The sequence below is a fragment of the Protopterus annectens genome, chromosome 2.part1 (assembly GCF_019279795.1).
Source record: "Protopterus annectens isolate FY-2018-M chromosome 2.part1, PAN1.0, whole genome shotgun sequence".
NCBI lineage: Eukaryota > Metazoa > Chordata > Ceratodontiformes > Protopteridae > Protopterus > Protopterus annectens.
In genome coordinates, this window is record NC_056729.1 from 613,381,038 (window position 1) to 613,408,801 (window position 27,764).

At 46.6% G+C, this 27,764-nt stretch overlaps 1 protein-coding gene across 1 annotated transcript in view; it reads right to left on the bottom strand.

Moving 5' to 3' along the window:
- Positions 1–27,764, bottom strand: part of LOC122794876 (nuclear body protein SP140-like protein) — a 619,738-nt gene that overhangs the window by 488,185 nt on the left and 103,789 nt on the right. Inside the window, exon 8 of the mRNA XM_044063475.1 lies at positions 23,410–23,527. Coding sequence (XP_043919410.1) covers positions 23,410–23,527 — 118 coding nt within the window. The remainder of the gene's footprint in view (positions 1–23,409; positions 23,528–27,764) is intronic.

The window sequence follows — 27,764 nt, forward strand, 5'->3', positions numbered from 1 at the left end:
AACCACACTGCAAGGTATGTTTACCCACTTGCTCTGCACCATGCAACAAATCCTGCAACTCTTAAATCTGGTTGTGTCATTTTGCTTTTCAACTGAGATAGCAAAAACTGTTGATACTTTAACATAAGGAATTGACAGTTTAATGCCCTCATGGTTAAAGTGGCCGAGGTATACACCTTTTCCCCCCACCTTTCTAATGCTCTGGAATCTCTCTCAGAAGGTAATGGGTTTTTAGCAGTAGAGGCCTTAATTCCCTTGGGACCCTGGTGAAATAGTTTCTGGGTCAGCAGTATGGCTTTTATATAGGAACTGGTGAGAATCAGGAACCCGGTAATACCTGTCTGGTTTAACAGGAGCAGGGGGGGGGGGGTAAAGAATCTGGATTAAGGCTGGCTTCTGTGTACACATCATCCAAAATATCTAAAACAGGAGGGACAGCCAGGGGCCTATGCTGGGGGAGCAGTAGAAATTCCCTGAGCCTTTTCTTGGACTCTGAGTAATCTTGGCCTTCCCAGAGAAAGTGTTCCCTCAATGTATGCAGGGTTCCCCCAAAAGAGTAGTCCTCAGGGGGGGAGACCGAGGGAATAGACTCCTCGGCATCAGAGTCTTCGAAAGGGGCATAGGCATAACCCTAGTCCTCAGAGTGTTCTGAGGTAATAGAAGCTTGATCTGAGGAAGGGTAGTCTTCCTCTAATCTGGGTCTTTTGTCAGAGGGGGGTTGAGAACCCCTGATAAGAGTAATCAAATCCTCAGCCATTTTAAGCATCTGCTTTTTAGGCATGGGGCCTTGAGAGATCCGAGGACCCTGTTTTTTGGTTTTCATGGCTGCCTTAGATTTAGTGAAAGATTTAATAGAGAAGGAGGAAGGCCTGAAGATGCCTTGAGAAATGGCAGGCCTGTAAATTCTGAGTTTCCCCAAGAGTGGCGTCAGTATCTGCAGTAGGAATTGGGACCGAGGAGCCTGCGACCTCGGGTACTGTATTCACCGGTAATGTAGTGTCATCGGTACTCAGGGGCTGCGTAGGTGCCTTGCTGGGAACCGGAGAACCGGTAGTCGGTCTAAGCGTGGTCTCAGTAGTCGGTGCGGACCTCGGATGTCGGTCCTTATCTTTGCGTCTTTTGCTCAAAACTGGAGTCGGAGTATCCGACGACATGATATAATTAAATTTTTTGCCAAAATAATGAAGGGCGAACTCCGCCTGGTGCTTAGTGCGCTTGTTGAATCTAGCACAAAAACGGCAGGCCGAGATGTCGTGGTCTGGGCCTAAGCAAGGTATACAGAAAGAGTGGAAATCCTTATGCGGTATTTGCTTCCCACATGAAATGCAATTATTAACTTTGTCTAACATCGGTCTGAGGCAAGAAAAGATTCCCCAATGGGGTACTTAGCTTTCAAGAAGACTTTGGCTGAAATACTTTTGTAAATCTCAGGAGCTGGCCAACCGACACTTGCGAACTGCTTCTGCTTCGGACACCGCGCGGCAAGAAAGACTGGAGAAAATGGTGTCAGCTGCCTCTTTTGTACCCCTGCTGCACTGATGTCAGGGAAGAAGTGACGACAACCGACGCCAGACCTAGACTTTGGAATTCGGCCAACCGAGGACCCGCCTGACGGCAGGATAACCCATCTGTAATGACTGCAGCTGTATGCACGATGAACATCATCCACAGCATCATGACGACGCTTACTGCTGTGTCTGTCTCTGAGGGGCCTAGGAAAGTAAATTCTGCATTGTTGCTTTGACTATAGTTGGAGGGTTCAACAAAACTTTGCTCAGGGAGTGAAGTACTGAAATCAAATACTTAAGTCATTTGAGTCTGGAAGTTAACTGCCCTAAAAGTAAGGACAGAAGCAGTGTATACCTTCTTTCCTCATCTACCCATAGCCCTGCTGTCTTTTGTCTGTAGGTACGGCATTAACACTGAGCAAGACAATGCAAAGGATTCTGGCACAGGATTCTTGTACAAGTATTTTAGGTTACCAAGCACCTTGTAGAACCTGCCTGGTCTAAAAGGAACTGGTGGTTGAGAGTGTGGCACTGAAGAGGGGCTAAAAAGCATCCTGGAAAGCCTCAAGAACAGCAGGGACTGGGGAAGGGGCAGGAGTACTCATTTCCAAGAGGATGTAGTACCTCTTCTGTACAATTGAGATACAAGTGGATTGCCACTGAAAATGTTTTAGCATGCCCTCAATAGTCACCTCAACAGAAGCTTCCTCAATGGGGGAATCAGGAGGCAGGGAGGCACATTCATCTGAAGATATTTGTCCAGGACAGGGCAGTTAAGAACAGTCTAGAATGTGATCTGAATCACCCTGTTATTCAGATGATGCCACATAGGTTTTTTGAGCAGTAGCCTAGGGTTGTGGAGACTGAAAGGAGGGGGGTTTCAAAGCCATAACAGCTTTGAACAATCCCTGGGAGACTGGTCACAAGCCAAGATTTTTTTGGATGTGACGTCCGTCTAGATGAGACCCAGAAGTTAACGATGCCAAACCTATATTAATGTACCTGGAATCTTTCACCTAAATATTTGAGGAACACCATGAGGGCCTCAGAAATGAGATGCAATCCACTGGATGTTTCCACAGTCTGCAAGGCCTCAGGAGCCATACTGGCCTCTGATGAGGTCTTGGTAGTAGGCAAATGAGAGGTAACCAGATGTACCACGGGTTCTGCAACCAAAGTGGGTACAGAGTCTGAAATGGGCAGAGTATCTGTTCTGGACCTCAAGCTTTTCAGGTAGAAGAGGGAAGTCCAGGGCTGTGGATTCTGCCAAAATGGACTGGGCTACGACGTTTAAGACACTGTTTTCAGAAAAGTGTTGAGAGAGGAAAGCCTCGACCCAAGGGTTTTGGGAATGAATGACAAAGGGAGCAAGATCTGTGATAGTATTAAGAGACCTACACAAAAAAGGTACATTATATGTGCAAGTCCTTGTACAGAATCTGGCAACTGCACTCACACGTACTCCCTTCCTAGCTATCTAACAAATATAGCATAAGCAAAAAAGGCAAAGGAAGATTCCCCAATGGGGCATTCATCTGAAAAAAAAAAAAAAAAAAAAAAAGAGTGAAGCAATGGTACTAATAACGAAACAGCTATCAGTCCAATAGAAGCATGACCTGTAATCGAACTGGCAGTGAGACAGTCTGAGGAGCTACATTTGTATGTCCATCTATATACGCCTACAAGCTGAGGTCACGAGGCAAAAATATGTACGACTTTGGGAAGGTAAAGCTTTTGCTTCGGCTGAATGTCAGCAGTGACAACCCATATATCAGGAATACTGCAACAGTGACTTCAGTCAGGACATTAAATGCTACTTTTCATCTCCTCCCACAGATGACATAGCCTTCATCTCTTCGCAGTAGGAATAGAGAGCATCAGACAGCTTGCCCTATATATTTAGATTAGGTTCACACCTATATATTTATTTTTAAAACTCCAAGACAAAACACAAAATACAAATGTAAAGCAAAACAAATTTAAGCCAAAACAAACTGCAATAAATAAAAGTAAAAGAATAAAAAAATGCAACACCGCAAACACTGCAAACCTTAAATGCAGAAATCAAAATTAATCCCATAACAGACCATCAGAGTCAGCACGAAAAGATTTAAACTTTTACAGGCACTGCTAACAGTTTAATATTCAAGATTGTACTTTGCTTTGAACCTTCAACAGTGCACTGAACAGAACCAGTAGATAGGTGTATGAACATGAATGACTGTTCAGCACACACCCAAAATGTAACTTGTACATTTGATGGTGTGGCTGGCATAACTTTAACCACTTTCATTATGTGAATTTAATGAATTATACAGGGGCAGTACATTTCTGTCAGGGCCATCACCAACTCGTAAGTAAAGGAATGCAAGTACACTTATCTGACACTACTGCAAGCTTCATGTTTGTCTCCTAATGGCAGGAAGCAAAAAATATTTTAATTCTGCTGTAGAATAGAAATTAAACACAACAGTACATGTTAGATTAAAATACCTGCTGTAGCGATAGCTTTATGGGTTACACCCTGGCGAGGTAACGGCCAGCCAGTCTTCCAAACTTCCCTGCACCCCTTAGACATATGCACAGGGTGCTGTCTTCTCAAGGTCTTGTGAGGAGAAAACAGCAGCTTGCATGCCAAAATACATCAAGACTCTTCTCATGGATAATTTACTTTTTTACTCACACCAAGAATAGTTGTGCAAAATCTTACAACCATCGAGGTCTTTCTCTTCCATGTTGCAGTATTGTTAGTGTGGGTGATTCCCCACCTTAGCAAACCTGAATGTTGGCTCCTATACAAAAGCTTAAGCCTGGCTGCTGTAGGTGCATGGGACATCACACGTAGGGCCATAAACCAGGGACCTTAAATGTGACAGGTCAATAGTAAAGAAAGAGGGCTAGGTGGGTGGGAATGAATACTGCAACATGGAACAGAAGGACATAAATGGTTATGGTAAGATTTTACACAACTATTCTATGTCCTTCTATTCCTATGCTGCAGTATTTAGTTTGGGAGAGTACCACAGCTTAGAGGGAAGGGTGGAGGTAGAGGTAGCTGATTCCACAAAGCCCTGCAGCATTGCTCTAGCAAACACTGCCCGTGCTCTGGAGAAGTAGTCCAATTTGTAGTGTCTGGTGAAAGTGTGTATGGTGGACCAGATGGCTGCTTCCCGGATGGAGGCTGTGTGTCTAGGCCTTTGAGGAAGGCTCTGGAGGTTGCCACGGCCCTGATAGAATGAGCGCTTACTCCGTGGGGTAGGTTCTTGCCATGGTGGGAGTAGCAGAAGCAAATAGTTTTTCTAATCCAGCAGGAAATGGTTCGTTTGGAGACTGCCTTGTCCAGGGCCCTAGGGTGGAAGTATACAAAGAGTTGGTTGATTTTCTGATGGACTTTGTTTTGTCTAAATAAAACCTTAGTTGTCTGTGCACATCCAGGGAATGGAGTATCCTCTCACTATCACTGGCTGTAGAGGGGAAGAAAGTGGGCAGGTGAATGGATTGGTTTAGGGACAGTTCGTTGACCACTTTAGGCATGAAGGAAGGGTTAGTATGTAGGGTTACCCTATCCTTGTGCAAGGTAGTGTAGGGAGACCTGGCAATTAGAGCATGTAACTTTGACCCCCTTCTAGCTGAGGTAAGCGACACCATGTGGACATGTGGACACGTCTTCCATGTGGACATCTGGAGCATTGCAGCACTAGCTGATTCGAATGGGGGCAGTAATGGTTTTTCTAGGATGAAGTTTAGGTCCCGGGTGGGGGGGTGAGATGGGTTTTCTTGGTGGTCTGATGTGCAAGACTCCTTTTAGGAATAATTTGACATCTAGCCTGGCTAGTAAAGGTGGGTTCTAATGGTAGGCAGGCTGAAATTACTGACAGGTGGACTTTCACTGAAGAGTACGAAAGACCAGCCTTAGTGAGTTGACAAACTAAGTAAGGATTAGGGGAGATCTGCCTGACTGGGATCCCTGTCCTTATGGAAACGCCAGTTGGAGAATCTTTCCCATATTAAGTAGGATCTCCTTGTAGCAGGCTTCCTGGCCTCCCTCGGGACTAAAAGCATGTCCTCTGAGTAGTGGTGTCTGAAAGGGATTAAGTTCATCACCCAGAGTGTTAGACCTAACATCTGTTGGAGAAGGTGAATTAGAGTTGCCTTCTGTTGTATAAGTAGGTCCACCTAGTGGGGTAACTTGTGTCAACTGCCCTTGGCTAATGAGGGAAGTAGGGGGAATCAGTACTGCTTGGCCAATAGGGAGTCACCAGCAAGATTTCTGGTTTGTCCCTCCTGATTTTCAGGAGGACTTTTTGAATGAGAAGTAAGAATGGAAATGCATAGAGAAACCACCCCTTCCATGGAATGCTGAAGGCATCTACCCCTCCAGGCAAGTGGAGTGGCCCCTTGGTGCAGAATTTCTTCAATTGTCTGTTCTGGGGGGAGGCAAACAAATCCACCTGAGGTGTGCCTCACCAGTGGACACAGTCTAGAAAAACGTCCCTGTTCAGCATCCACTCATGTTGTAGAGGATGTTCTGCTGAGAATATCTGCTTGTTTGTTGTCCTGGGAAGGGATGCATGTTGCCTGCAGGGATAAGCTGTTCTAGAGGCAAGGTCCCAAATTTGTAAGGTTATCAGGCAGAGGAGGTAGGCCTTGGTCTCTCACTGTTTGAGATACCACATGACTGAGGTGTTGTCTGTGAAGATTTGAAGGGGGCCTGGTTGGAGGATAGGGAGAAAGGCTTTCAGGGCCAGAACTGCAGTCATTTCCCTCACATTGATACGTTTTCTTTTGGAGTGTAGGGTGCTAGGTCTCCTGTACCATGAAACCTTTCATAGTAGCCCCCCCCCCAGGTCTGCTGCATCTGTATACATGTGCTGGGTTGGGGTGGGTGGTTGGAGTGGAAGGCCCGGGTTCAGTAATATTTGCAAAATCCACCATCGTAGTTCTTTGAGGCAGGGCAGGAGTGTAATTTGGCACGCAAGGATGTTGAAAAATGTGTGGTCACAACACCAAGTACCACTGCAGTTTTCACATGTGCATTCTGGCTAAAGGCAGCATAGGGATGGTGGCTGCCATTAGCCCCAGGATTTGCAAGCATTGCCGTGCAGATATCTGTTGAGATATCTGTTGAACCTATAATAGGCTTTGGAAGTGGGTAGAGGGGAAAGAACTTTGTCCTAAGGGAGGAAAGCCCACATCAGGTCTGTTCTGATCCTGCAGCCCAGAAAGATTTTGTCCTGCTTGGGGGGGGGGGGGTTAAGGCTGATTTTTGGATTTAGGGCATTGAAGCAGGGAAGTGGAGAACCTCAGATGGTTTTAATGGGTGCCCTGTGTTTCTCAAAGAAAATCGTATACGCAAGGACAGATCTGGACACCTATGGGTCTGCAAAAGGTTATAGCTGGGGCTACGCATTTTGTAAATACCCTGGGTAGGTAAACCAAAGGGCAAGGCTGTAAATTGAAAGTGAGAGCAGGGTCCAGTGAAATGCAAGAATTTTCCTTGGGAAGGTTTTATGGGGATATGGAGGTATGTTTCCTTTAGATCTAGTTTGGCCATAAAGGCCTGGGCTGGCAATAGTGGGAGTAGAGTTTGAAGGAATAGCATTCTGAATTATGGAACTTTTAGGAATAGGTTTAGAAAGGACAGATCTAGTATTGGTCACCAAGGCCTATCTTTTTTGGGGACCAGAAATATAGTCTTGAGTAGAAGCCTTTTCCTTCCTGTCCTCAAGGGACAGGTTCTATAGTTCCTAAGTTCAGAAGATCTTGCACTGAGGAATGAGATGCAGTTGATTTTTTTCTGGAAAAGGAATGCCCCCTTGGAAGGGGCTTTTCCTACCAAGAAAGGAAATATCCATTTTGTATTATTGCCAGCACCCAGTGGTCCGATGTGATGGAGTGCCAAATGGGGAGGCAGTGGGAGAGGTGTGCTGACAAAGGGAGGTGAGCAAGGCAGTCGCGCATTGTTTGGTCCACTTCTATCATGAAAAGGCTGCGAGTAGGTTGTAAGGCAAAGTGCAGTTGTGTACACCTACCATAAATGTAGATGTTCGAGTGTCTTCACTGTTGCAGTCATAACTGTAGGGTGCTCCTGCCGGCAGGCAGCCCGAGGTCGGCCAGAATCCCAAAGTCTGGGTCCGGCGTCGGCTGTACAAGCCAGTACCCTGACGTCAGTACGCTCTGGTACATAGCCCTCAGCCGACGCCATCTTCTCCAGCCTTTCTTGCCCTAGATGTCAGAAGTCCCCAATAAATCATAGATGAATCCCACTAGGAAACACAAATACACCACAAAAAAGAGAAAAAAAGGGAATAGGAGGGAGGGAAACACTGACTGCAACAGTGAAGACACTCGAACATCTACATTTATGGTAGGTGTACACAACTGTACTATGTTCATCGTGTTTCACTGTTGCAGTCATAACTGTAGGGTGGAATCCCAAAGCAGTGAAAAAAGGGGGGAGGTTTAGACAGAAGGGGCAGCAAGAAGACCCTGCAAAACAGCAGAGGCAAAGCCTGCCCTGGTCTTAGAATACAAAGGGAGATTGTAGTGCTTGGAAAAAGTATGCACAGAACTCCAAGTGGCAGCTTCCAAGATATCCTTGGTAGGAACTCCCCTGAGAAAAGCTGTAGAAGTAGCAGCTGCTCTAGTAGAATGACTTCTCACAGTACCTGGAAATTGTTTCCCATGATGAGTGTAACAATCTTATTCCATAAGAAATCCATTTGGAAATAGTTTGTTTGGAAATAGCCTTTCCAAGAGAACTGGAGGCAAAAGAAACAAACAATTGGTTAGATTTTCTGAACTCTTTAGTCTTGTCCAAATAAAATCGTAACTGTCTGTGCACGTCCAAGGAATGTAAAATCCTTTCCCCTTTATTCTGAGGATTAGGAAAGAAGGTAGGAAGGTGAATTGTTTGATTCAAAGCCACTTTCGAAATCACCTTAGGCATGAAAGTAGGATTGGTCCTCAAGGATACTCTGTCCTGGTGGAAAATAAGGTATGGTTCCACAGCCATGAGAGCTTGCAACTCTGAGACTCTTCTGGCAGAAGTCAAAGCTAACAAAAGAACTGTCTTCCAAGATAAAAACTTAATATCTGAAGATGCAGCAGGCTCAAAAGGAGGCAAAGTAAGTTTTTCTAAAACATAATTAAGATCCCAAGCAGGAACAGGAGGGGTCCTGGGAGGCCTTAAATTCTTAGCCCCCCTCAAGAATTGTCTCACCAAAGGATGAGAAAAACAGGGGATCAGTATTGAAATGTGCAGAAATAGCAGATGCATGAATCTTAATGGAAGAAAAGGAAAGTCCATTAGACAAATGATCCGCAAGGTAAAGCAAAATAGAAGAGAGATCAGGTACCAGAGGGTCCAAGCCTCGGTCCTGCATCCAAATGCAAAATCTCTTCCATTTAGAGGCATAGGATTTCCTAGTGCTAGGTCGTCTAGCTTCCAAAAGAACATCCAAAACTTGTTTGGGAAGACTAGAAGAAATCAAATTCCTTTGAAGAGCCAAGCTGCCAGGCAAAGGGTCTTGAGGTTGGAATGTAGCAACTGACCCTGATGCTGGGACAGAAGAGAAGGGTTCAGAGGGAGAATCCAAGGAGGCTCCAAGAACAGGTGCTTTAAAGTTGGATACCAAAACTGTCGAGGCCAATTTGGAGCAATCAAGATGAGGAACTTGGGCTTGTCCTGTTTTATCTTTAGTAATACCCGAGGAAGGAGAGGAAGAGGAGGGAAGGCATATCCCGAAAGGTTTCTCCAGCTGAAGGACAGGGCATCCACTTTCCAAGCTGTTTTGTGGAATGACCTGGTGCAAAAGAGAGGCAGCTGATGATTGAGATGGGATGCAAACAGATCTGGGGGCATCCCCAAACTGCAGTAATCCTGTTGAATAAGTTGGTGTCTAGCATCCATTCGTGAGGATCCACAATGTTCCTGCTCAGGCTGTCTGCTAAGAGATTCTGTTCTGGTATGAATTGGGCCTGAAGATGTAGATTCAGATTTAGAGCTGTGTCCCATAAAGCCATAGCTAGTCTGCAAAGGAGGTACGAATGAGAACCCCCCTGCTTGTTTATGTACCACATGACTGTGGTGTTGTCTGTGTAAATCAAAAGAGGTCCTGGATGCAAAAGGTTCTTGAAGGCTAGAAGAGCATTTCGAACTGCCAACATTTCCTTCAGATTGATATGCCAGTGAAGATGATCCTTTGTCCAGGTTCCCTGCTGGCAACTGCCTAGAAAATGTGCTCCCCAAGCATAATCCGAGGCGTCCGTGGTTATGATTTGAGAAGGTTGAGGAAGACGGAAAAGCTTTCCTTAGTTTAACGCACACACCCTGGACCACCAAAGGAACTCCTTCTGGAGGCAGGGGATCAGAGGAATCAAGAGTGTCTAGATCGTGGTAATGCTGCGACCATACACTTTTCAGATACCATTGAAGCTTTCTCATATGAAGCCTTGCATTTGGAATCAACAGAATGCAGGAAGCCATGTAGCCCAGAGCCTGCAGGAATTTCCTTGCAGTGAGCTGAGGTAGAGTTGCCAAAGTCTTGAAAATTGAAGCCAGCTGTATTTGTTTTTCTGTAGTGAGGAAGGCCCTTTGTAAGGTTGTATTTAAGAGGGCTACCAGAAATACCATTTGTTGAGAAGGGATCAAATGTGACTTTTTTGTGTTCACTGAAAATCCCAGTAGGAGGAGAAGACGTTGAACAAAATCCAGATGTTGAAGTAAAAGATCCTTGCTGTCTGCCTGAATAAGGCAGTCATCCAAATAGGGGTAAATCTGAATCCCTGAGTCTGCAATAAGCCACTACTGGTGCCAGGCACTTGGTAAAGACTCTGAGCGCAGTAGATAAACCAAAGGGCAGTACAGAGAATTGAAAGTGTCTCGAACCTGCCTTGAACCTGAGGAATTTCCTGCATTCCTGCCTGATGGGAATGTGCAAATAAGCTTCCTTTAGGTCCAATGTCACCATCCAGGCGTCCTGAGAGAGCATTGGAATCAGCTGCTGCAGAGTAAGCATCTTGAATTTTGGAATTTCCAAAAAGATGTTTAACACAGAAAGGTCCAGAATAGGTCTCCATGAGCTTTGCTTTCTTGGAACCAGAAACAGTCTTGAATAAAAACCTGTTCCCATCTCAGAGTGGAACAGGCTCTATGGCTCTCATGGCCAGAAGAGCATCCACTTGATTTAAGGCCTCTGACCATTGATGTTTTGGCAGATCTGGCCAACCGAAAGCCCTTGGCAAGGTATGAAAGTGGAATTTGTAGCCTTTTAAAATCACGTCCAATACCCATTTGTCCTGGGTAATACGAGTCCAATTTCTGTAAAAAAGAGAAAGTTTTCCTCCGAGAGGGGCATCCAGGTAAAGAGGTCCTGTAGCCCAACCGAGAGAGTCATTGAGTTTGCTTCCTTTGAGATTGGGATCTGTCTTCTCCCCTTCTAGGTGAAGCAGTCCATTGTCTAGATCTGTAGGAGGCCAGAGCTTGGCCACGACCTCTGGAGTGTCTATATCTTCCCCTTTGAGGCCTGTCAGACGTGGGAAAGGACCAATTTTTGGAGGGTCAATTCCTGGAAAATCTAGGAGGCTGAACTTGCAAGAAATCTTTCACAGTTTGCATAGATTTTGCCTTTTCTTCCATCTTTTTAATAACCTCCTCAGCCTTAGATCCAAAAAGAACATCATGCTGAACAGGAGCATCTAATAATTTAGCCTTAACCTGTTCAGGTAAACTTTGCTCACGAAGCCAAGCATGTCTCCTGATAACAGTACCAGAGGCTGCGGCCCTGCAAGAAGCATCCAAAGCATCAAAACCACAATGCAAGCTATGTTTGTTCAGTTGTTCAGTTGCATGCAATACATCCTGTAGTTCCTGATCTTCTGCACATGCAGGAAGGGAGGCAAGCTTTTGCTTTAAAACAGACAAAAGAAATTGCTGATACTTAAACATATGAAACTGGCAATTTAAAGCCCTAACAGAAAGGGTAGCAGAAGTATATACCTTTTTGCCCCACCTGTCTAAGGCACGAGAATCCTTCTCAGAGGGAATAGGATTCTTAGAAGTAGCAACTTTAGCAGCCTTGGAACCCTGAGAAATAGTTTCAGGATCTGCAGAAGGATTCTTAAACAAGAACAAATGAGACTCGGGAACCCTATAAAACCTATCAGGCTTAGAGGGAGCAGGAGGCATGGAATCAGGATTCAAATTAGCCTCGGAAAAAGCATCATCCACAATGTCAAGAACAGGAGGGATAGCCAAAGGCCTATGTTGAGGAAGAAGGAATTCTCTAAGCCTCTTCTTGGAAGCAGAATAATCCTGACCTTCCCAATGAAAATGTTCCCTCATCTCATGTAAGGTTTCCCCAAAAGAAAAATCTTCAGGCGGAGAGGCAGAGGGCAAGGAGTCCTCGGCATCCGAATCCTCATGAGGAGGAAAAGAATATTCCTGATCAGAGGAAGAGACAGAAGATATAGAAGCCTGGTCAGAGGAATCCATAGGAACATCCTGTCGAGGCCTTTTCTCAGGGGGGGGGGGGGGTGAGAACCCCTAATCATAGTAAGCAAATCTTCAGCCATCCTTAACAATTGCTTCTGTGTCCTGGGAGTAGATTCAGAAGTAGCTTGAGCAGGAGCTTTGGACTTAACAGGAGTCTTTGTCTTTGAAATAGTGATGTGAGTAGGCCTGAATACCCCCTCAGAAGCCGGTACCTGCACAGCGGTTCCGGACCCATCCGAGGGAGCGACGTCCGAAGGTCCTGCAGCAAATAAAATAGAAGGCCTTGATGGCTCCCCATGGGAGTCCGTATCGGCCATCGGTTCAGAAGTGGCGGACGACAGGGGCTGCAAAAGCGCCTCACTGACGACAGCCGAACCGGACACCGGCTCCAGCTGCAACGAGTCCTGTTTGGACCTCGGAGGCCTGTCCTTGTCTTTGCACTTCTTTTGAATTCCGGTAGTGTCCGACGACATTCTGTAATTGAACCGTCTGCCAAAATAATTCAAAGCCCAGTCGTACCTGCATTTGATAGTACGAGAATTAAACCTGGCATAGAACCGATTAGAAATGTCATGGTCAGGGCCTAAGCAAGGTAGACAGTAAGAGTGGAAATCTTTATGAGGTATTTATTTCCCACACGTAATACAATTATTAACTTTTTCTGACATCGGAGCAACAAGAAAAAGATTCCCCAACGGGGTACTTAGCTTTGAGAAGAGAAGTGTGAACTTCGGACCGACAACAACCAAAAACGCTGTTCGGAAATCGCCAACCAACGACTTGCGAGCTGCTTTCCACCGCACGGCAAGAAAGACTGGAGAAGATGGCGTCGGCTAAGGGCTATGTACCAGAGCGTACTGACGTCAGGGTACTGGCTTGTACAGCCGACGCCGGACCCAGACTTTGGGATTCTGGCCAACCTCGGGCTGCCTGCCGGCAGGAGCACCCTACAGTTATGACTGCAACAGTGAAACACGATGAACATCTGGTCTGGATGTGGTCAGCCTCCTGGTTCCTCTATGTCTGGAAGAGAAAGGGGTAGCAGAGGACGGGGTCCTCCTGGCAAAGGTAGTCTTAGCAGAGTAATTTCTGTAATAATAAGGAATGGGGGACCCTAGTAGGTGCTAGATGTATTGACTTTTCTCCTGCAGGTTTTTAAAGAGGTCTGCAAACTGTCTACAACAGGAGATTGTAGTTTAGTGGGGCGTTTAGGATTTTTGACTTGAAATCTTCTGGTAGGGGTTGAAGGCATAAGTATCTGCGGAGTACTGATGCAAAAACTGCGGACCGTGCTGCGGCCTCTGCTACATCATAACTGCATCTAATAGAATGTCTGACTACCTGAGAAGCCAGGGACAGTTTTGATGCTATCTCAGTTTTGTTAGGGCAGTCAGGGGTGGATGACAGGAGAGCAGAGGCTTGTAATACTAGGTCCAAGGCATATTTTATCACATAGGTTTGATAGTTAACAGCTCTGAAGGCTAGGGTGGAAGACGTATAAAAAAGGTTATGTACTCACCATAACGTTTCATCTGAGTAGGTAAACTCATTTGTCAACAACCTGTGGGTTTCGGATCGGACACAAATCCAAGCCGGCAGCATACCAAGCAAAAAGATCCAAGCTCCAAGCTCCTCCCCCCTACCCATACTACACTGCAACCTCCTTCCAATCCTCAGATCGAGTTTGCCACTCCATACTTAACACCAACTAAAACCTGAGACCCCTGAACCAAGGACAAACCTCAAGCTTGTGAACCCCGAACATCGTGCTCAGCAAAAATAATCGCCAAGGTAAGGGGGAAGGAGGGAGGGACGGTTGCTGACAAATGAAGTTTACCTACTCAGATAGAATGTTATGTTGAGTACATAACTTCTTTATCTGAAGTAGTTAACTTCATTTGATCAGCAACCTGTGGGGCAGAGTGCCCAGCTGCCTGAAATCTTGGGAGGCCTTTAAGGAAGGATATTCCGGAGCACTGCAGAGACAAAGGAAGCCCTTCCTTGACACAAAATCCAATTTATAATGAGTAATAAAGGTGAGAAAAGACAGCCAGGTAGCCGCTGACCAAATGTCACCCAGGGAAACTAGACCAGAATGTAGCAGAAGTTGCCATAGAATGTGTAGAATGAGCATGAACACCTACTGGTTCTGGTAAACCAAGCTCTCTATATGCTTGTAGGATACAAAAAGAAATCCACCTAGCGAGAGTCACCTTTGAAACTGGTTTCCCTAAAAAAGGCTTAGCAAAGGAAACAAAAAGTTGATGAGATTTATGAAAGATTGTCGTCCTGTGCAAATAAAAACGTAACTGCCTGTGAATATCCAGCAAATGAAGTTTGTACTCCCCTTTGTTCTGAAAATTAGGGAAAAAAACAGGCAAATTAATAGATGGATTAACGTTTGTCTCAGAAGCAACTTTAGGGAGAAAAGACAGATTAGCCCTGAGAGACCCTGTCCTTATAAAACACAAAATATGGGTGTTTCATACAAAGCCTGAAGCTCAGACAATCTCCTGGCTGAGGTGATAGCTACCAGAAAGGCCATCTTCCATGACAAGAATTTTAAGTCAACTGATGCAGAGGGCTCGAAAGGAGGTGCAACTAAGGCCTGAAGAACCACAGTCAGAGCCCACGGTGGGGACATATTCTTAACAGGAGGTCTCAGAAGAAAAGTGCCTTTTAAAAAATCTTACAAATTCTGGCAGCAGCGAGAGCGCCTAAATTGTCCCCTACATGGAAATGAGAAATAGCCGCCAGCTGGACCTTCATTGTGGAAGAGCTGGCTCCTTGCTGGAAGATACGAGACAAAAAGTCTACTACCGCTGGGATCGGAGTGGTAAAAGGATACATATTTCTCTGTGAAGCCCAAATGGAGAAACGTCCCCATTTGCTACAGTAAATTTTCCTGGTAGAGGATTTATGCGCTGCAACCAAGATGGATTTAACAGGGGAAGAGATACCGGGAGTCCTAGCAACTAGTGAAACTGGAGCAGCCGAGCTGTGAACTTCAGGCTGTCCAGATTCGGAGAAAGCATTCCACAGGGATGACAAATCAGATCCAGAATGGGATCCAAGATGGAGCTATGAGATGAGACCATAGGCAGGGGAACCAGACTTGACGAGGCCAGAATGGGGCTGTGAGGATCATTCTGCTCCCCAACCGACGAGCTTTCTGTAAGAATGTTGTCACGAGCGGGAGTGGGGGATATGCATAAAGAAGACCAGGTGGCCAAGCATGAGCAAGAGAGTCTCTGGGGGCTTCCCCTGTTGGCGGGATTACAGCGAAAAACACGCTGCACTTTGCGTTGGATGGCGATGCGAAGAGATCGGAGCAAGGCTGACCCAACTTGAGGAAGATCTGTTCTGCTACACAAGGGTTCAGAGACCACTCGTAGGGAGAAATGATAGTTTTGCTCAATTTGTCTGCCAAGATGTTGGACCAACCCGGAATGCGTGTTGCTATCAGAAAGCGGTTGGTGGAGATCTCCCATTCCCAAACTCTCATGGCTTCTCGACAAAGGGGATAAGACTTGGTTCCCCCGTTTGCTGATATACAAGACCACTGACATTTTGTCTGACTGGATCGCAATAGTTCCCAGAGGAAGATAAGCATGAAAGGCCTGCAATGCTAAAACATTTATATGCAGAATGGTCTCGCTTTGAGTCCACGTGTTTTGAACAGTCCTGCCCTAACAGTGCCCCCCCCACCCTAGGCGGGGAGGCATCCGAGGTCACCGTGGCTTGGGGTTGAGGTGCAACAAAAGGACGACCCTCGTGCAAATTCTGGGATCGGAGCCACCACATGAGAATTTCTGACACACACTGCTCAGAGGGATAGGAAAATCTAGAGGTTGATGAAGCATCGAACACTGAACTTGCAATGTCCAATGTAAAATTCTCATATGCAGACGAGCACAAGGGATCAGGCTTGATAGCTGCTGCCATGGACCCTAATGCTCTCAGGACTAATTCTGCTGAGGGTGCAGGAGATTGCAGAAGCGCTAACGTTTGAAGTGCCAGGCTGTGTAGTCTGTCTTGAGTCAAAAATGCCCTGGCCTGAAGACAATCTATTCTCACCCTTGTGAAGTCTAACACTTGAATAGGTTAAAGGTAAGACTTCCTGAGATTTATGGTGATGTCCAGCCAAGGTGATATCCGGAGAAAGAAATCTCTGGCTAGTAAGAGTAGATGCCTGGTGAGGGCGTTGAGGAGCCAGTCGTCCAGGTACAGGAAGACCTGAATGCCCTGAAGTCTCAAGTGGGCCGCTACAGCTGCCATGACCTTGGTGAACACCCTGGGGGCTGTGGTGAGACCGAAGGGTAGGACCCTGAATTGATGATGACTGGCCCCTAGCCGAAAGCGGAGGAACCTCTTGGATCACCTGTCCATCAAGATATGGTAGTATGCATCCTTGAGGTCTATCGAGCACAACCAGTCTTCCTCCTGCAAGAAGGGCAGGATGGACTGAAGCGTGACCATCTGGAACTTTTCCTTGGCAACAAACAGGTTCATTGTTGATAGGTCGAGAATCGGCCTTAGGTCCCCAGTCTTATTTGGCACCAAAAAGAACCGGGAATAGATGCCTGATCCGGACTGGTCTGGGGGCACCTGCTGGATGGCTCTTTTTTCTAGCAGCTTTTGTATTCCCTCTGAGCAGCTTCCCTCTGAGCGGGTGGGACATACGGGAGGCACCTTGTGTAAGGGGGCTTGTTTGTGAAGAGAATAGAATAGCCTCTGGATATTATTCGAAGCACCCAGCGATCTGTCGTGATGGACTCCCACTGGGCTAGGTGCATTGAAAAAAGCCCTCCGACTGCCTCCAGAGAGGAGCAGTCTGGCAACCCCTCAGGGTTGCTGCACTAGTCGATATGAAAAAGGTTCCTGTGACCCGAAGTTCTTCGCCCCCCCCTCTGCCTCTGGGCCAGCGTCCACCTTGTCTCCCTCCGCCTCTGGGGGAGAAGAAGTCCTAAGCGTTCCGGGACTGCTGAGTTTTCCGGAACCAGATTAGTTTGCCCTCGCTGGTTCCTGGAAAAGGACCTTTGAGGGTTAGAGAAGCGGATCCAGACAGCTGACATCGCTTTCCCGTCTTTCTCACTCTGGATAAGTGTATTGCTGACAGTCTTCCCGAACAGGGTCGAACCGTCAAAGGGTGCGTTAGTGAAGAACGCCTTGAAGGGTTCGAAATCGCAAAAATGGCAGCCAGTCGTGATGCCTTAAGGCAATACCAGACCCGCTAGCCCTAGCAGCTCCCTCGGTGACATGAGAGAGTAGACGCATGGATGTACTGGAGACAGACTTGAGTGGCCATACGAGCCGAGAAGGTCTGTTTATCCTCGGCAGACATGGACTCCGGGGAAGACTTGGCATACTCTTTCACAAGGTCCTGCTGCAGTTGAATTACGTGGGCCAAGTAATACAGCACCCCAATAGTAAAGGTAGCTGAAGCAAAAGACCACTTTTCAAGACGGTCCATCGCCCTGGACTCTGTCTGGGGGGCGGACCGAGGAACTTTCCTGGGCAAGTTCCTTTTTTGCGGCCGCCACCACCATGGCATCAACCGGGGAATCTTTGCTCCAAGAAGTTCTATCTGCCGGGGGGCTCAATATTTTGTCGGGGCTTTTGGGTATTGGCTCCACAGTGTCCGGCACCTTCCAAGCTCTGGTAGTGATAAGGTCCACCAGAGGGTTGGCTGTAGGGGAGGGGGGGGGACACCCAAGAGGTAGATGGACCTGTGTCGAACACCTCCAGGAATACCAACTAGTCAGAGAAAGGTTTTTGGGCGGACCCCCCCTCCCCCCCCCGGCAAAGGATTTGGGCTTGTCTTCTGTCATCCAGTCCCCCCAGGGACAGCCTGTGTCTATTGCACCCCAGCCAGATCGCCTGGAGGAACACAAAACCATCTGTGAGCCCTCCCTGGAGAGTCCACCCGAGGAGATTCCTCACAGTGTAAAAGGAGGCACTTGGACTCCCCTGAGTCCCTCACCGAGTATACCGACTGGGAGGAAGGGGAAGGTTCCCCCAAATCACCCCCCCGAATACGTCTCCTTCATCAGAATTAGTTCAAAATGATGTGAAGATTACTGATCCTACAGACATTGCCAACATACTGGCTGAAAGGTTCAGTGCAAACTCCCCCCCCCTCCCCCCCTAAAGGAGAGATATCTATACCAAATGATTGTAGCCCCCCAAACATCTCTAACGCCCAGGTGAGAATTGCTCTCTCCAAGGCAAAGAACACAGCATCCATGGGACCTGATGGTGTCCCCGGCTGTGTGCTCCATGAACTCAACGAGGAATTAAACCCACAGTTAGGACAGCTGTTTAATCTTAGTCTCACCTCCGGATACGCATTACCCAGGGAGTGGCGCACAGCGACTGTGGTCCCACTCCACAAAGGCGGTGCCTCCACCGACCCTGGAAATTACCGTCCCATTAGCTTGACAAGCCTCATCTGCAAAGCCATGGAGAGGATCATAATGGATCTCATAAATAAAGACATAGGGAACTTGCAGACTTTGGATCCAACCCAGTTTGGCTTTGTCAAAGGCAGATCATGCCTTCTAAACTTGGTTGACTTTTTCGAAATAGTCACCAAGGCCATTGACGAGGGAAAGGCAGTCCATACAGCCTACCTAGACCTGGCGAAGGCTTTTGATACAATACCTCACTCGGGTATCAATGAAAAACTCATCAACTTAAATGTAAACCCATACATTACAAGATGGGTTGCAAACTGGCTGAGTGACAGAACCCACAGGGTCAGAGTTGCTGGCGCCATGTCAGACTCAAAGCCTGTCACAAGTGGTGTCCCACAGGGCTCAGCCCTGGGCCCACTCTTGTTTGGCATCTACTTTTCTGAAGTACAAGCAAACACAGGAGGGTTATGGCTGACAAAGTTTGCAGATGACTGCAAACTGGGCGCCGTAGTTGAAAACACATCCGACACAGATATCCTTCAGAAGGGTCTCACAGAAACGGATAACTGGTGCCAGAGCCATGGCCTAAAGTTAAATGCCAAGAAATGCATAGTCATACCCTTCGGGAAAAATAAGGTTACCCCTAGCTACCATATAGGTGGCAATTCCCTGAACACAGAAGAAGTTATTAGGGACCTGGGAACCCAGGTTGACAGTAGCCTTTCATTCGACACTCATATTGCTAAAGTAGTTAGGAAGACCTTCTACATTGCCCACCTTATCATGAAGGGATTCACATCTAGATCAAGGGAAGTCATAGTCTCCCTATACTCATCACTCATCAGACCAATGATCGAGTACAATGCCCCATTCGAATGTATCTGACCCGACACTTGCAGCAGCTGGAGAGGCCACAAAAGTTCCTCACCAAAAGGATAAAGGGTCTCAAAAATCTGTCTTATGCTGCCCGACTGAAAGAACTCCAGTTATATTCAGTTGCTTACCGCTTGCTCAGAGGTGACCTATGCCTGACATACAAGGCCATGTCAAACCCAGATTTGATGAACATGCTTCATCTCAAAAATCTAGATCCCTCAGAGCCACAAGGCGGAGACTTAAACCTCGACACGGTTATTAATAGGATGTGCTGGAGGGATAGATTCATCACCCAAAGACTCCCTATGCTATGGAACAAAATCCCGGTTTATGTGAGGCAGAGCACCTCGCTGGCCTTGTTCAAGAGGAATCTTGACCAATGGATGGGAGATCGCAGATACACCCCAGGGGTTACCTCAGTGTCACTGCTCGACAGAGGCACAGCAAAATAATGGGCATAGTTTCTCCAAACTAAAGGGGTGGCGTAAGCCACAAAACTATGGGCTAGGCTTATAAATGCCCTCGGGCAGATAGCCTAGTATGAACCTATGAACCTATAAGTCTCCAAAGGAGACGTATTCGGGGGGGTGATTTGGGGGAACCTTCCCCTTCCTCCCAGTCGGTATACTCAGTGAGGGACTCAGGGGAGTCCAAGTGCCTCCTTTTACACTGTTTGTGAGGAATCTCCTCGGGTGGACTCTCCAGGGAGGGCTCACAAATGGTTTTGCGTTCCTCCAGGCGATCTGGCTGGGGTGTAATAGACACAGGCTGTCCCTGGGGGGACTGGATGACAGAAGACAAGCCCAACTGCGAGGGGGCAGGGATGGACCCCGAAGAAAGAGTGAGGGGTCTTGATCCTTCTGCATTTGTTGTGGAGAGGGTTCTCTCTGAAGGAGAACTGGCTTCCCTGAAACTGGCGGTGAGGGTAGCCACGACCATCAGATCTGAAGAGATTGGAGCCGAAGTTGGACCCAAAGGGACAGTATGCCCCAACCACAATGGAGCCAATGACACACTCATCCCCTTGGATCGGACGCCCAACTCACGGCTCAGAGCTCGGATTGGAAAGCGGATCAGACAGACTCGAGGGCATAGCCGGCGTCAAGGCTGAAGGTACCATCGGCACTAAGCCCCTGACTTCAGGGCTCCTCAGATGCATAGACTCCGAAATCCGATGGTAGATCTGAGAAGGAGCTATCGGGGCAAAAAATGGAGCCAAACTCCCCACACCAGTGGGGGGGAGCCAGCAACACTCTCCCATCTGCAAATGAGTTTGTAGAAACCTTCGCATCATCCGATCCATGTCTGCTTCAGAGATGCTCTGAGTCTATCTCGAGGACACCACAGACACCAGCTGGGAGAGCCGACGCGAAGATGACCTCGAGGGTGGTCTAGCCTCCTCCTCCTCCGAATCTGGAGAAAACGTGAACGGAGCCAAGGAGAGGATGGCCTAGTAACTTTAACAGGAGACAAAATCACCTTAACGGGAGGGACCGTTGGATCCAACTCGGCCTGCCGGTTGCGGCCCTTCTCTCTCTCTTTCCTTTTCTATATGTCTTTGTCTCCCTGTGTTTGTCTTTCATTCTCTTTCTTGGCCTCTCTCTCGCCCCCTGTGGCAAGGTGTGAGGGCGAGTCCCGGACAGGGGAGGAGGGCTGGAAGGCTGGAGAGCCACAGCCATGGCTGGCGAAGATGTGGAAAAAGCAGAAGCTGATTCCGCAGGTAGAAGACCCACCAGAACTTGTTCCTGAGATCCAGCAGGGCTCGGTAGTTGAAGGCCGCACAGATTTTGCAGCCGGATGACAAATAAGGCACCCCCAAGCAAACTACACACAGTGTGACCGTCGGCTGGTGACAGCTTGTGGTCACACACTGTGCACTTAGAGAAAGTCACTTTCTGACTTTCCGACATAGTAAACGGACATAGACACACTCTACGGGCGGGAAAGGAGCCTATACTGACCGAAAGTTAACAACTTTCTAACTACAAAACACAAATATCTAGCGGGGAAGGAAACCCGTAATGAGAAATAAACTAATAGTTATCTATAGAAATATCAAAGGGGCACACGCCAAAAAATTTCGAAAAACCCCGACAAACTTGCCTAGAGCTGAAAAATCCCATGCTGGCAAAGCTGCGGCAAACGAGATCTGAGGATTGGAAGGAGGTTGCAGTGTAGTATGGGTAAGGGGGGAAGAGCCTGGAGCGCGCATCCTTTTGCTTGGTATGCTGCTGGCTCGGATCAGTGTCTGATCAGAAACCCACAGGTTTCTGATCAAATGAAGTTATCTACTTCAGATCCTTCTTTCCTACCCTGTCCATGTTTTTGCTATCTTTGTCACTAGGCAAAAGAGATGCTGAAGGAATCAGTCTTGATTGATTGTCAGGGGATACAGCAATCACAGCAGGGTTTGCCAGGGGTTGTTTTACCAGGAATATTTGTTCATCTGGAACTTTATAGAACTGGTCAGGTCTCTTAGGGGCAGGTGGTTTTGAGTCTGGGTTCTTTGATGCTGAGGTGACTGCATCACGATAGGCAGGAATGACTAGTGGGATGGCTGAAGGTGAGGGAGATATTCCCCTTGGAGTAACAAAGTTATCTCTTTTGAGTTTATTTCAGAAGTGCACCATTTAAAGCATTCTTTCATGTTTGTAATGGTTTCCCCAAAGGTGATATCCTCTGGTGGAGAGACCCATTCTATGGATTCCACATCTGGGAAATAATATTCAAGTGGAGAGCCAATTTGGGATGAATAGATTGATTCATCGGAGGATGAATAGTAAGGTTGCTGTTCTTCTCCTTCATGAGCAATAGGAAGAGGGAGAGAAGTGGCTGAGGCAGGCCTAGGGCTGAGCACTGGAATGGTGGAGGGGGAAAAGGCCGTGGGCCTAAGGCCCATGAAGGCTTGCATCAAGGAGCTGGTGAAGGATTGCTAGTCTGGGACTATTTCAGAAAGTGGAGTCTGGTGCTTTGTTTTCTGCTTCCTTTTCAAATTAGTAGTCTTAGGAAAAGGCCTAGATTCAGGGGCCTGGGAAGCGGTAGGAGCTTCAGGCAATGGCACCCCGGCCGGTCGTCCGGCAATATCTGGTTCTCCCTCGACACTGGTAGGGACTGATGTCAGAGCCAACTCTGTGGATGCACTGGCGGTTACTTCCAAAGTGGCTTCCTCGTGGGGAGCCTAAGTAGACTGTTCTATCGGACGTCCCTCAACTCCTGAATTGGAAGCTGGCGGGTCATCCAACTGTGGAGAGAGAGAGGAACTAGGCCTGGAAACCTTGGCCTTTTTCCGTGGTGGCTCCGTCGGAGCAGCCAATTCTGGATCCATCCTGAGCGCTAGCCCCCCCCCCCCCCCCCAAGTGTCTGGTTTTCTAAATATAGATTAAGGGTGGCCAGATGGCTTCGGTGGGTCTTGGGTACGAATGATTGATAAATCGGGCAAGCTGCATGTTTGTGCGCTTGACCTAGGCAGAAAACGCAGTGGTGGTGTGCATCTTTATGCGGAATCTGGTACCCGCACCAACATTTACCCTTCTTAGCCAACACTGGCTAATGGTAAAGTACAGCAAACCAAGCTCAAGCAAAACCAACACGCAATCCACAACAAGGTACTTAGCTTTAAACGTCTTCAAGTAAAGGAGCGAAGCTATCGATGTGACGGTAGACTGCAGTGCGTGCAGACATCACATTTAAGGTCCCTGGTTTATGGCCCTAAATGTGATGTCCCACGAACCTACAGCAGCCAGGCTTAAGCTTTTGTATAGGAGCAGACGTTCGGGTCGCCTGAGGCGGGGAACCCCCCACACTAAGAATACTGCAAGATAGGAAGAGGACACTTTATACGGCATAAAAATCTGAGCTATACAGACGGGCACTGTTGCTGAATATGTATATGCTTCAGGGACTTTTTAAACAACTTCCACAGTGAAAGCAACTAATGTTCAGAGTTACGAGCAACTTTAAATTCTTCAAAGGTTATATTAAAAGTGACATCCTCCCCAAAAAAGTTAATCGATTCAAAGACCAGCACTTCATTCATTTACTATAATCTTCCTTATAAAATGAACTGCACATAAACAAATTAAAAATCTTAGCCGTTATTATAAAGCACAAGTACCAAACGTCGTGGAGGTTTCATGTCACAGGTGAGAACTTCAGATTCCAGGCAGAAAGGTGGTTCTGCTTTTGGTTTCCTCTGGTTTTCCAAATTGCATATGGTACAACTCCATTTTGTGCTAAATGAAAAAAAAATAAAGGCTGTATACCTCTCATATGGCAAAAGCAGAGTTAAACAAATCAGATCAACACAAGTCATAGGCTTGCACAGAAAAAGTTAATAAAACGACAATGTGTAAACATATATAAATTGTGAATGATGAAACATTGAGTTCCTGCACTAAAAAAAAAAAATATAATAAAAAAAAAAACTGCATCCCCTTACATATACGTTCTTGCAACAAATGTGAAATCATTTTCAGAGTTCAGAAAGTACAGTTGTGTACACAACATAAATGTAGATGTTCAAGTGTATTCACTGTTGCAGTCATCGCCTGTGGGTTATCCCTGCTGTGGTAGCCCTCAGCTGGCCTGAATACCAGAGTCAATGTTTTTCTGCGTCAGCTTGCTGGATGACATGTCGTCAGTGCTGTAAAGGAAGGCAGCTGACGTCATTACGTCAGTTTTTCTTGCCCTAACCAGTCAGAGGCCCAAGTAAATACGGTGAAGCGGTCCTGGTAACTAAAAGCCACCATTATAAACTTATGTCTCCCTAAAGGAGGATACAAGGGGGGAGGAGGGTGGGAAACCAGGACTGTGACAGTGAATACACTCGAACATCTACATTTATGGTAAGTGTACACAACTGTACTATGTTCTTAGTGTTTCACTGTTGCAGTCATCTGTGGGCCGATTCCCAAAGCTGATGAGATGGGTGGTAGGCTTAGTAAGAGACCTAGGAATGGGTCAGCATGTCCTGCAGAGGCAAACCCTGCCCTAGTCTTAGAAAATAGAGGTAGGTGGTAATGCTTGGTAAAGGTATGACAGAAGTCTAGGTGTCAGTTTCCAGGACGTCCATGGTGGGAACTCCTCTGAGGAATGTTGTAGAAGTGGAAGCTGCCCTAGTGGAATGGGTTCAAATAGACGTGGGGGGAGTTCCCATGCAACTGTAGCAGAAATGGATACAGTATGACATCCATTTGGAAATGGTCTGTTTTTCATTATCATTCGGGTCACTGCAAAAATATATCCCATTAAAACGACGAAACAAGTCATGGGCATTCAGAATAGCCAAATAACTGAAACACCTGATGTTCATAAGGATCATCTGCATATATCCGATGTGCTTCTGATGCACAAGGTTGGGAGGTCACTCATTGGAAGTTCTAGCTTTGCTGGAGTTTTCATTTTGTTTTTACTGTTTGGTTTTTCAGTGACATTCTCACTCATTGTTTTAGACTGAAATCGTCTGTTTGGAAATGGGCTTCCCCTCCACCCCTGGGTCAAAGCAGACAAGAAGTTGGTCTGTTTTCCTGAAGGGTTTAATATGATCCAGACAGTATCTGAGCTGTCTATGCACGTCTAGTGAGTTTTCCAAGAGGTATTTGAGGTCACATTTAGCTGCTTTTTCAAAGGGAAGTTGCTGCAAAAACAGCTTAAGATCCCATGGCAGAGTAAAGTCTCTAAAAGGGGGCCACAGAAGAAGAGTACCTTGCATAGGCTATGGAAGGCAACAAACGCCTTCAAATCCTGTGTGAAAATTTGAAGTCACTGTTAGCTGGTTCACTGTTGAGAAGCTAGCTCAACCTTTAATAAGTATGGTTAAAAAGTGAAGGATACTATGCAGAGGCCAAAAAGGATCAATATTATTTGTGTGGGTGCAGTAAGTAAATCTTCTCCATTTACTGGAGTTTACGTGTTGATCATTAATGTGAAGATAAAAGTTTCTGCCAGAATGGAGAGGACAGCATTGGTTGTCTGGCTATTATAGGAAATGGAGAAGCCAGACAGTCAAGCCTGAGGTTTGGCATGTCTAGATGAATCAAGCTTGTTGGATAAGACAGGGGGGGGGGTCTGGAGTCGGATCCGGAATCCATGGTTGGTGGAGTAATTGAGGACAAGGGAAAGGGAACCAAATCTGTTGAGGCCAAAAAGGTGCAATGAGAACAACTTTGTTCTTCAACGTGGCAGCTTTCTGCAGAAACTTGGAAATTGTCAGGATTGGTGGCTAGGCATAAAGGACAGGAGGCCAATTGAGAAGCAGAGCATCCCTTGGTGAGTTCCCCTGTGGGGGAGATCAGGGCAAAGTAGCTCTGCACTTGTTCAGGATTGAAGCAAAAACACTGTAGCAAGCCTGGTCCCACTGATGAAAAATCAAAGCAGCCACATTTTTGTTGATAAAACATTCGTGAGGTGGAATGCACATGCTCCACTTGTCTGCTGTCACATTAGACATCCCCTAAATGTGCGCTGCAATAAAAAAGCAGCTGGATGAGATCACCCATTGCCACACACAGTGCTTCTTGACACAAGAGGTAAGATTTGGAACCTCCCGAAGGGAGAGCTTCTTGAAAGGCCTGCAACACAAAGTGCCGCTCATCTCTTGGACACTGACATGCAAATTGCCATCTTTGGGGGACCAAGAGCCTTGGACCGTCTTCCCCAGTTAATGCCCCCACAACCCTAAAGGGGAAGCATCTGTGGTCACTATGGTCTTGGGCTGAGGGGGAATGAACGGATAGCACAGTAGGATCCATTCTGATTTAATTCACCACCAGAGATCTCTCTTATAAAATCTGAGCAATACATATCAGGGTTGACATAGGTTGTCAAAGTATTGACCATTGTATGGCTAGCATCCACTGCAGAATCCATATGTAAAACCCGGGTAACAGTTATTGCCACTGCCATCGATCCCAGGGCCTGAAGAACTATGCAGACAAAAACTTTGGTGCTGCAGATTTTCCTGACCTGTGTTGTTAAGGTATGAACTCTTAGAGGAGGCACTGAAGCAATCACTGACTGTGTTGAACAATGCTCCTCTAAACTTTTTGTACTTCATGGTTATCACCAGATAAGATCATGTCTGAATAACCTGATTTTTTTCCTCATTACTTGATGCCTGGTCAGGGAGGTAATGAGCCAGTCAACTAGATATGGAAACGCCCAGAATCCCTGCACTCTCAAGTGAGCTGCCACTACTGCCATACATTTGGTGAACACACTGAGGACTGTGGTGAGACCAAAGGGCAGAACTCAAAGTACAGTTGTGTACATTTACATAAATGTAGATGTTAGAGTGTATTCACTTGTTGCAGTCATTACATTTGAGTAAAATGCTGGCAGGTTGCCCTCAGCTGGCCTGAATAAAGTCATGGATCTTGCGTCGGTTGCTGTCTCCTCTTCCATGACGTCAGGTCATCAGGGGTATAAAACATGCAGCAGACGCCATTTTATTCAGTTTTTCTTGCCCCAGATGTCAGGTGCCCCACAAATGGGGAGCAAAAAATATATATATACAGAAATATATGTAAATGCAATTTTAGCAACATAAACTTTACCTTCATCTTACAGCAAATACACCACAAAGGCTTTAGTATATAGTGAAAGAAAGCAAAAGTATAGAAAAGGGGGATGGCAGGTGGGTAACCCAGACTGCAACAGTGAATACACTCGAACATCTGCATTTATGGTAAGTGTACATAACTGTACTATGTTCTTCGTGTTTCACTGTTCGTCATTACATTTGGGTAGAATTCCAAAGCTATGGATGGGAGGATGCAACTTAACAGCATTTGGAGCGGCTATAAGGCCCTGCAGAACTGCAGTGGCAAAGCCTGCCCTGGATTTGGAAGAGAGAGGCAAATGATAATGCTTTGTGAAGGTATGAACAGAGCTCCAAGTAGCAGTCTCTAGAATGTCTTTGGTTGGAACCCCTCTGAGAAAAGCTGCTGAGATAAAGGCAGCCCTGGTGGAATGTGACCTGATCCACTTGGGCACAGGTTTACCATTGTGCAAGTAGCAGAAATGAATGCAGTGGCTTATCCACTTAAAAATAGTCTGCTTTGATATAGTCTTCCCCTCTGACCCTGCAGCAAATGCTGCTAGTAGTTGCTCAAACTTTCTTAGAGATTTGGTCCTGTTAAAGTAGAATCTTAGTTGTCTGTGTACGTCCAATGAATGCAGAATCTGCCCCCCATTGTTCTGCGGATTTGGGTAAAATGTTGGCAGGTGAACTGTCTGGTTAAGAACCACACTGGATAACACCTTAGGCATAAAAGGAGGATTGGTCCTGAGGGGCACCCTGTCCAGGTAAAATGTAATAAAACGCTCCACAGCCATGAGAGCCTGTAGTTCTGAAACCCTTCTGGCTGAAGTGCTGCCAAGAGAAAAGCTGTTTTCCAAGATAGAAATTTTATATATGCAGTAGCTGCTGGTTCAAAAGGAGGCAGGGTGAGTTTTTCCAGCAAGATAGAA